General features: G+C 35.7%; 1 protein-coding gene across 7 annotated transcripts in view; it reads right to left on the bottom strand.

The window, feature by feature from the left end:
- Window positions 1-10,998, bottom strand: part of ZNF280D (zinc finger protein 280D) — a 117,608-nt gene that overhangs the window by 41,020 nt on the left and 65,590 nt on the right. For all 7 annotated transcript variants that reach the window (XR_001369444.2, XM_006163824.3, XM_006163825.3 and 4 more), the window contains 3 exons: window positions 8,938-9,245; window positions 8,653-8,793; window positions 3,857-3,919 (listed from right to left, as the gene is read on the bottom strand). Coding sequence is in view for 6 of the 7 variants with exons in the window: in XM_006163824.3 (XP_006163886.1) it covers window positions 3,857-3,919; window positions 8,653-8,793; window positions 8,938-9,245 (512 nt within the window). In the remaining variant the exon portion in view is untranslated. The remainder of the gene's footprint in view (window positions 1-3,856; window positions 3,920-8,652; window positions 8,794-8,937; window positions 9,246-10,998) is intronic.

Here is a 10,998-nt window from a genome sequence, read left to right as displayed (position 1 = left end):
CATGCACACGCGCCCGGCGTGAGTTTTAGGCCACTGGGTCCGGGACACAAACCGCGGTCGACTATGTGGGAGTCCAGCGACATAGTATTTTTAAAAAGTGGCGGGACCAGCAGTTAGCATAATGGTTATGTCACTGGACTCCCATGTAGTTTACCGCAGTTCGAGTCCCAGACCCGGTGGCTTAAACTCACACCGGGCGCGTGTGTGTGCGTGCCCAAGATCCCAAGAGGAGAATGGAGGAGAAGGGACTGCGGTGTGGCCATCCCCCCGGGGCATGATTTCTCGCTTTCTGTCTCTCTGTCTCTGTCTAGCGAGTGCATGCGCCCTATAACAAAAACCTCTCCAAAAAAACAAACAAACAAACTTTTTTTTTAAAGAATTAATTAACTTTATTTATTTATTTATTTATTTATTTTTAAATTTGATCAGAGAGGGACAGAGTGAGAGAGAGAGAAAAAGTGAGAAAGCAAGCTGCCAGGTCCGGGACTTGAACCACGGTTGGACATGTGGGAGTCTAGCACCCTTAACCAACACACCACCTGCTGGCCCCTGGGAAAAGCACCCGTTTTTAAAATTAAGGTTTTTGTCAAAACGTATGTGTGTTCACTGGAAAGAGACAAAGATAAGAGAAAGAGGGAAACTAAGAAATCATTCCCGCGGGGATGGCCAAACACCAATCCCTTCTCCAATCTTTCCTTGAGATTTTGGGCACACATTCCCAGGGCGTTTTTCAAGCTGCTGGGTTCAGGAAGCAAATCACGGAGTCCGCCACATGAGATCCTGCACCTTAACCATCATACCACATGCTGGACCGACACTACAGATTTTTAAAATCACATAGTACATTTAAAAACCAAGCACACATCTGAGCTTAGACAACTGTAAAGGTAAAAAAATAAATTAAACTCTCATTTTCATAATGCAATAAAATTCTTTTCATTCTTCTACATTTTCAGTAAAGTCAACATCTTATGTAGCTTAACTGGACTCAATAAATGTTTTATAAGTAGTACTAATATGTTTTTGAAACCTCAGTCTAATTTTTTTCTCTGTGAGCTATCCTAGATGGAACATATTGTCCAAATACACCATTTTCATTCTCAACATATACATTAAATTATTCCACAAATATTTCCTGAGTGCCTTACTACATGCCTGGCATACACATGTGCACATACACACACACACACACACACCAAACTGGGCACCAGCAGGTGGCATGGTGCTTAAGGTGCTGGACACTCCCACATGGATGACCATGGTTCGAGTCTAGACCTGGTGGCTCGCTTTCTCATTTTCTCTCTGTGCCTCTCTCTAGTTAAATTTATAAAATAATAATAATTAGGACCAGCAGTTAGTGTAATGTCTATGTCGCTGGACTCCTACGTAGTTGACCGCGGTTCGAGTCCCAGACCCGGTGGCTTACACTCACGCCGGGCGCGTGTGTGTGCGTGCCCAACATCCCAAGAGGAGAACAGAGGAGAAGGGATTGTGGTGTGGCCATCTCCCCTGGGGGGGTGATTTCTTGCTTTCTGTCTCTTTGTCTCTGTCTGTCTGGTGAGTGCACGCACCCTATAGCAAAAACCTCTCAATAATAATAATAATAATAGCAATAATAATAAATTGAATGAATAAATAAAATTTAATTGAAAAATTAATTTAAGAAACCACACATCAATACAATGAGAGGATACCATCAATAAACAAAAAAGTAAAATATACAGTTTCTCAGACGATTCAGAGAAAAATAAAGCATAAAAAGGACATAGAGAGTACTTGGGTGAAACGTGGTAGAAAGGACACAATTTTAAATATAGTAGTCAAGGAAAGTCTCACTTTTCAGTGTAGAGACATAAAGGAGATAAAGGACCTAATGAAATAAAACTAGGTATAGGGAATAATAAATACAAAGATACTGAGGAATAATATCATCCCCTCTTTTACTTTTTCTAACAACGCAAAGTATCCATATAAGTATTGGCTAAATTGGCGAAGCAAAGACATAGATAGTTCAAAGACCAATGATAGCATGAACAAAATTAAGGAAGATGGCATACAAAAAGATCAGAAGAATAGGAAGAAATGGTGCTCCAAGGAGTCTAAGTTAAATGTATGGTTGTATAACCAAAGCTAATAATAAATGTCTTTAGAAATACTCATCAGTTCTGAGACCAGCTGACGGTGTAATGGTTACATTGCTGGACTCCCACATGGCTGACCATGGTTAAAGCCCCAGACCTAGAGGCTTGAAACTCACACCAGGCATGTGTGTGTGCATGCCCAAAATCCCCAGAGGAGAATAGAGGAAAAAGGAATGCAGTGTGGTCTTCCCCCGGAGGGTAATTTCTTGATTTCTGTCTCTCTGTCTCTGTCTCTCCAGCAAGCACACACTCCCTATAGCAAAAATCTCTTTTTTACAAAAAAAAAGAGAGAAAAGAAAAGAAATACTTCATCAATCCTTTCTGTATAGTAACTAGGTTGTACTTATCTATTGGGTTCTCAGAAAAGTCATGGTGCATTTTTACATAGAAAAACACATAATTTTTCTGACAACCTAATATTTATTACCTCAAAATGGAAAAGTTATTACATTACTAGGTATATTTTTACTATTCAGATTGTTGGAGGGCTTTATTGTTATTATTTTTCTTACTTTGCTGTAGGGCGTATAAGCTCACTGGAGAGAAAGTGAGGAGGGAGTGGGAAAGCATCCCCACTGGGTATGGTCACACTGCAATCTCTTCTCCTCCATCTCTCCACTCGGGATTTTGGGCACATGCACACATGTGTACATAGACACACTCAGCATGTGTTTCGAGCCTCCAGGTCTGGGGCTTGAACTGTGCAGTCAGCTAAAGTGGAGCCACCTGCCTTAACTACCATGCCACTGGCTAGCCTATGAGACAGAAAGCTGTGTTCTCACTTTACAATGCATATATGTGAAGGTTTTATCTGGACACCACCTGTCATCAGTGAAATAAATTTAGCAAGCAAACAGTGGCTAATCACACTCTGGTCTAAAGCTATAATGAACACAACTCTGTCCAGTAGCAGTGATTTAGATATCTATATTCGGCCCCCCAGTATCAGGTTAAAAAAATGTTATAGGCAAATCACAGTGAGATATTTTGTCATACCCACTAGGATAGCTATAACCAAAAAAGATAGTAACAAATATTAGCAAAGATGTGGAAAAACTGGAACCTTCACATACTGCTGGTGGGAATGTAAAATAATGGAACTACTTTGGAAAAGTCTGGCAATTCCTCAACTCAAAGGTTCACCATGGAGTTACCACATAACCGTACTATTCCAATCTAAGTATAGGTTAAACAGAAATAAAAAGACATGTCCATACGAAAACTTGTATGCAACTGTTCATAGTAGCATTATTCCTAATAGCCTTAAAATGAAAACCCAAGTAGATAAACTATCAGTAAGTTAAAAAAATTAAGTATTGATAAATGTTGTAACATGGATCAACCTTGAAATCACAGTAATTAAAAAAGCCAGTCACAAAGGACCACATAGTGTACCATCCCATTTATATGAAACATTCAGAACAGGCAAATCTTTACAGACAGAAAATGAATGAGTGGTTGGTTACTTAGAGTGGGGAGAGTTGAAACAAAATGGGGATTGACTACTAATGGGTACAGAATTTTTTTTAGGAGTAATGAAAATAAACTAAAATTAATTGTGGTAACTGCTGCACAACTCAGAGAATATAATAAAACCTATGAATTGTACATGTTTAAATGCACGTGAATTATATTTCAACAAAGCTGTTATGTAAAAAAAAAAAAGCTTAAGTCATAATATTTTTTTCAGTAGAAAGAAAAGATCAACAAGTTACCTGAGATGATCTGAATGTTTCTTAAATATACAAAACCTTTTACTTGGACGGTTACTATGAAAGCTGGAGAAACAAAAGAGATTTTAATAATTTTATTACACAGTAATTCATACTTATTTATAACTATATTTCAAGTCTATACTTAAGTTTCTAGTTTTTAACAAAAGCGCATGGTGTAAATAATAAAACATTTGCCAGCCCTGTTTTAAGAACATTTTGTTACTTATTTATTTTGGGCACTTTTTTTGCTATAGGGTGCATACACTCACTGGAGAGAGACAGAGTCAAAGACAGAGACAGAAAGCAAGAAATCAACCCCCAGAGGGATGGTCACCCAACAATCCTTTCTTCTCTATTTTCCTCCTGGGATTGTGGGTGGGCATGCACACACATGTGCCTGGTGTGAGTTTCAAGCCACAGGGTCTGGGACTCAAATCAAAATTGGCCACGTGGGAGTTCAGTACCTCAACTGCCATGCCACTTCCTAACTCCAAGGACATTTTATATTCCAGTTGACCTGTTTGTTTTCTATGTACACATAATTCCCTAAGCATATCCTTAGGTGATCAGTACCTTATCACTACCTAAAAAAGAAATATTTAAAGAATTTTTAAAAAAATGTAGAGGGGCCAGCAGGTGGTGTAGTAGTAAAGACACATAGTGTACATGCGTGCACACCCAAAATCTTGAGGGAAGAATGGGGTGGGGGGTTTGACTTCTCGCTTTGTCTGTCTCTGTCTCTCCTGCAAGCATATGCATCTTATGGCAAAAATTTCTCAAAAAAATAATAATGTAGTGAGCATCAAATAAAAAAATTTTATCTATTAAGGATTGAACACAATTCAAAATTTTTGCTGGTAACATATTTTTTGCAATAGTATCAATAGTTAATAATAATCTTTTTTTAAAAAGTCCCTTTCCAATCCTAACATGTTTATGTGAGAGAAGGAGGGTAGAATCCAAATGACTTGGGAAATAAAAAGGATTTGAGCTAAACGCCACTGCTTTGCAACTGTTAAGTTCAAACATTTGGAGAGTTCTCTGAAATTAATAGCAGAGGTTTTTAAAAAATATTATACCAGAACTTATCAAAAAAATGCTTCGCCAAAGCACAAAACAGAAAACCACTAAGCAAATTTTGTGGCCAATGAGAATAACTTCTACATACCATTTAATTCTGGTAAGGAAAGCTTTCCTGTACTAGAAAACCAGGATTTGAGTTTACAACAGTATTTCTAATTACTAACAGGATCAACATTACCTGAGAGCTTATCTAGAAATGCAGTCTTTGGGGACCCCACAAACCTTGGCCTGGTCCAAGTGAAATTTTGTGCAAAGTATACTTCAAAAAAAAAAAAAAGACAGAAAGAGAACCAAAACAAACAAACAAACAAAAAATCCTTTGACCATATTTTTTTAGTAATTTTTTTTTTTTTTTGACAGAGAGCTTTTTTGCTATAGGGCAAATGCACTTGCTGGAGGGAGAGAGAGAACAGGAGACAAAAGGCGAGAAAGAACCCTCCAGAGAGGTGGCCACACCAATCCCTTCTCCTCTATTGTCCTCTCGGGATTTTGGGTGTGCACTCACACATGCACACATGCTCAGCATGAGTTTTAAGCCACTGGGTTGGGACTTGAACCACAGTCAACTATGTGGGAGTCTAGCAACGTAACCATTACACCATCTGATGGTCCCAGCAATTGTGATTCTGTTTAAGTAACTTCTTTCTAAGAACCACAACAGGAACAACTGTGTTAACAGCCAATAATATTTATGATATACCTAATATTTGAAGTGTTAGACTAGAAGATTATAATACAATAACAAAAATGGCAAGCTGCCTACCACAGGGTTCACTCTCTAAGAGGGAGAGTGACAGAGACTGGCACAGAATAAACATCCAATAAAAATTTGCTAAATGAATGAATTTACATTCATAAATAAAATAAAATGAAAATCAGTAGTAACACTTATAGAGTTCTGTAAGTGGCTGGTAGATGGGGTAGAAGTCAGCTAACGATTAGTTCATTTCAGGTTAGAAATTTTGAAATTTGTTCTAGGCAAAGCAAAGAGCAACTGTGAAGATATAGAAGGATCTTTAAGAAAATAAAAGGAGTTTAAGCAGATTTTTTAAAAAAGTAGTTAGAAATTTGATAGTAAAGTCTCCAGAACATTTCAACTTCATTCTATCAATGTTAGGAAGTCAAAAGATTTTAGGCTACAAAATGACCAGACCACATATGGCTACTCCAGTAGCAAAAGAAAGGATGGACAGGAAAAAAGGGAAAAAATTACAGAAAGAAGGCCAGTTATGATGCTATCACAATAATCCAACTATTTTTCTAAGGACTTTAATTTAGTGCCAATAAATCCATATAAAATATAGGATAAACTCAAGTAGGTCTTTTAAAAATTCAGTACTCTGGGTTCCCCACTGTATAAAACAAAATTTTATACCAAAATTCCTTCAAAATGTAAAAAATTATCCTTCAAAGCCCAAGTGAAATGTTATTTCTAGAACGTCTTCCCTTCACAGAAGTGGTTTATTATTTGTTGATGATAATGTGTTTTGTAACATGCACTGGACTGGTGTGAAGTGGATTCATGATGGGTAAGTTCAACTTACAAGCAGAGGGATGTTGATTAAATGTATAAAATAAAGTCTGCCTGTATTTCTTGTTTTAAAAATTCATCCTAACCTCCTCTGTGCTCTCATAATCATGTGTTTATCACATTAAGCACTTTACGTACATTTTTTGTAAAACAAAAAAAACCTTTTTTTTTTTTCCTTGCAGAAAGGCAAACTGAGAGTTTAAGTACCTTGCTCTAAGTCTCACAGGTAATACTGGGTTGCTGGGAGAATCATGATGCATTTTTATATAGCAAGCATGTCTTGACTTTCCCAACAATCTAATAAATGGCAAAACTTGTATTCAAATTCAGATTTGTGTTATTTTTCCCCATCAGCTTGCCATACTTATTAGTAAATTATACCTTCCTAGTAGGTACATAATGAATATTTGTTGAAATAAACCTGGGCTGAAATAAACTGCTGTTAAAAAGAGAGAAATTAGTTATGCCATTAACTTTCTGTAGAGAAAAAGCCTTCTTATACCTAATTTTGAGAAAAATAGCAATATTATGAATTAATTCATTTGCATGTTTTCAGATGATTTCTTTTACTACCTAAAAGCTATATACAGGCAAACAAAGTGCAGTAATTTAAATTAAACCCAAATATTGCTACTTGGGGGATAAAGGACTTAAATGTTACATCTGCAGTGACACTATCCTTTAAGAGAATCTGTTTTTTTTTGGTTTTTTTTTGTTTGTTTGTTTTTTTGAGTGCTTTTTTGCGCATGTGCTCTCCAGAAAGACAGAGAGACAGAAAGAGAGAAATCACTCCCGGGGGGATGGCCATGCTGCAATCCCTTCTCCTCCATTCTCCTCTCGGGATCTTGGGCATGCACGCACACGCACCCGGCGTGAATTTAAGCCACCAGGTCTAGGACTCAAACCGCAGTTGACTACATGGGATTCCAGAGACATAGCCATTATGCCAACTGCTGGTCCCAATTTTAAGAGAGTCTTAACTATGCTCCAGCTGCTTCAAGATTTTTGAGTGCTATATTTTGAGATTATATTCAGGGCCTTTTATAATTATATCAAATAATGACTATCAATCAATCATCTGTAGCTTGTAGGATACTGCTAGACTGGAAAAATAAATCAAAGCCCAGAATATCGGGGGGGGGATGGGAATTCGAAAGGAATGAACAGTATACAGAATGAGATCAAAATAGTACTGTAGGAAGAAACCAGGTGTAAGAACTTAAAAGCTGACAGGCAATATTAGTAGTAAAGAAGTCAAGGTGCCATGAAGTCAGGCAGATTATCAAGGAAGGAACAATAATGTGAGGGAAATGCTAAAGACACCAAGAAAGATAAAGAATCCTTGAAAGCAATAGCTGATAATGACCAGAATGTGACATAAAGATCATGTTATGATCTTCATATTCACTGATATTATACATTAATCTCCATTTTAAAAAATATTTAACTACCTCGCTTTGAATAATCAATGTATCAAGTTTACAAGCAACGTTTGACTTTTTTTTTAAAACTGAAAGTCTATCCTGAGGAAATAAAGTATACTCCTAATAGTGAGATTCAAGTAAATAATAAGGGCTCTGAAGGGTTTTCCTAGCATATAGTAAATAGTAAGTATTCAAATAACCTAAATTGAATGAATTAATGAAAAATAATAGCAATTATGACGGGCATAGTCTCTCCTTATCATGGAATGGATTCAAGTACAGATAGCCTGATGGATGAACAGCTGGACAAATGGATGGACAGACACATGAACTATAAAGACAGAAACAAACCCAGTAAAATTTCTAACATCACTGAAAATCTTTAAGTCTCTCAAAGTTGACTTAAAGATTACAAGTGTCTGTTTGGTAAATGTATTTAGAATTTTTAAAATTCTGTTTGAAAATAACCATTTTTGAAATCCTTATAGGAAAGAAAATTCCCAAGATAAAGTGTTTCCCTAACAAGCCTATCCAAATTTCAACAGTTTTAACTGTTCTTACAACTTTAGTCCAATAGCTTCTTGAATTATTATGCTGGGAAGTGGTATCAAATAATATCCTACATGTTTCTTATTGCTAGATTCCTTAGCTTAGCTTTAAAGGAGAACTCTGACTGCTGACAGGATTCTTTGTTTTTAAAACAAAAACTTGCTGAACTATAATAATCATTGAAAATTTATATGTTTAATTCATCTTACCTCATCATATGATTTACATAGGCTTTGCTACAGCTAGTGTTGTATCTGCAAAAACTACAGTGGACGTATGTAGGAAAGTGGTTTGCAAAATCTTTTATTTCAGAACAACACTCAATGCACTTGTGAATGCCCCGACGATACCTTATGGAGACATAAAGAAAATTATAAAAAATATTTTTAAATAAAGATAATAAGATATAGCCTTATTAATGTTCTGCTAACCAAAGTATAACATTTTTAAACATGAGTTTAAACTAGCATTGTACATTAGGAATAAAAGTTTACCTTAAGTTCCTCAAGGCTGTATTGACTTTACTTTTTTTATTGCTACTAGCCAATGTGCTTTGTTTCTTTTGCATATTAACAATTTTTGATTTGTATTTAGATTTATTTCCATTAGGCTTACTGGCAATAGGTTTACTCGCATTGGATTTGGTTGTGTTAGGTTTATTTGTATTAGATTTTATGAGATTTTTAGCAGTTATATTTTTAGTCCTTGGAGGTGAGAGTTGTAGAGTAGAAGTGCTTGCACTAATGGAAGGTGTAGTTGAGGATCCTGACTGAAGAGGTCCAACTGAAGCTCGAATAGTAACCTACAAAAATGAAAAAAATATTTGCTTTAAAAAATTAATCACTACATTAATATTAAAATGTAACTTTATAACAAAAAGATATATATCAAGAATTTTGAAAAAGAGCACACATGAACTGTAATTGGGTAACTCTTTCATTTATTCTAAATACTCAAGCCAATTTAATGAAATTAATTTTTTCACTTGTAACATTACATTTTTGTACTAATATCAGTTACATGTTAATGGATAATTAGGAGTTAATGCAAATTATATACATATATCAATAGAACACATTCCATCATATCTATTTTTGTGCTCTGACACAACTAAAAAAAAAATTCATGGAGAACTCAAAATTTAAATCTTAAGGCCTGAAAAATAACTCTAGAAAGGCCTACATTACTCTTTGATAACTACATAACAGACAGATATAAAGTAAATGTAACCACCTCTTTCCAGGGCTTCATTGCCCAGGAATTTATGCTTACAAATGTTATGTGAGGGGTAACATCAATTCATTATACTACATGGAGTGTTCGATGGTATTTTCTTACAGAGAACTAATGCCATTATGGTTTAGTATTAAGAAAGAGAATTATGTCTATTGGTTGATAGTAACAAACACAATTGCCTACCAACATTCTTGTTAATTACCAGACTATTCTCTCCTCATCTACATAAAGAAAAACCTATGAGGAAGTTCTGTGAAATATATGTGCTTAGGTTTCATTCAATAGCACTACACCAGAAATCAAAAGACTTGTGGTTAAATCTGATACTATCCCTCCCTAGCCATGTGACCTTGAATAAGTATCTATCCTATCTAAGCCTTTTCACATCTATAACACAGGACAATACCAGCTGTGTCTATTCAGTGGATCTGTTGCATGAATTAAATAACAGACTATATGAAAAAGTACACTGAAAGCTTACTTCTGAGGTGCTAAACAAACATTTAGTATCATTATCATTAATATTATTATTATTAATAAGGGAAGAAATGAGGACTGCTCTGCTTACATTAGTGTTCTGCAAGTATAGTCCCAGCATGAAATGAATGGATTGCAGGGAAGGATGCTGGGTAGCGTCTCTTGCTCTAGGTCTTCAGAGCATGGCTTTATATTGTTTTAGTTAATTCAAATAACAGACATACCCACATTCAAAGGTAAGTACCCAAAGCCAAATATAAATGTTTTGGGGATTATTTCACTTTGGATTATCCATGCCTCTGTTTCCCTCCACTGGAACAAATATTCAAGAGCTGACTGTATATAAAGAAGTCAGAGAAAACAGATGTATATAAGGCAAAGTGGGAAAAGTAAATTACAATCATAAGTATGCAGTCAGACGTGTTTGCTCACTTAAAACACAATGCTATCCAGCAGCAGAACTTGCTTCTCTGAGAGAAAACTCAGTAATAACAACTTTGACAAACATATGGGAACCTATGGCATCCAAGGCACTATATCAGATGCTGGGGACACCAGAGAAGTATGTGGTTCCTGATCTCAAGCATCTTATAGTTTAGCAGCTAAAACAACATATATGTTGCCAACTGAAATAGCTCAAAAATACTCTATGTAATATTAAAACAACCCACTAACCCAAAAAATAGTTCATCTAATTGCAGTTTTTACAAAAGAATACTAGTCCAACACTGCACCCACCACTGAACTCAAAACAATGGTTACAAGTTTTTCTTCTAAGCTAAGAATGATAAAAGTTCAAAGTTACAATAAAAATCAGAAATAATTGTCAAAAATATTATATG

Source organism: Tupaia chinensis, unplaced genomic scaffold, assembly GCF_000334495.1.
Source record: "Tupaia chinensis unplaced genomic scaffold, TupChi_1.0 Scaffold143231_1, whole genome shotgun sequence".
In the NCBI taxonomy this organism is placed as follows: Eukaryota; Metazoa; Chordata; class Mammalia; order Scandentia; family Tupaiidae; genus Tupaia; species Tupaia belangeri.
This window is presented reverse-complemented; position numbering and strand designations above follow the sequence as displayed.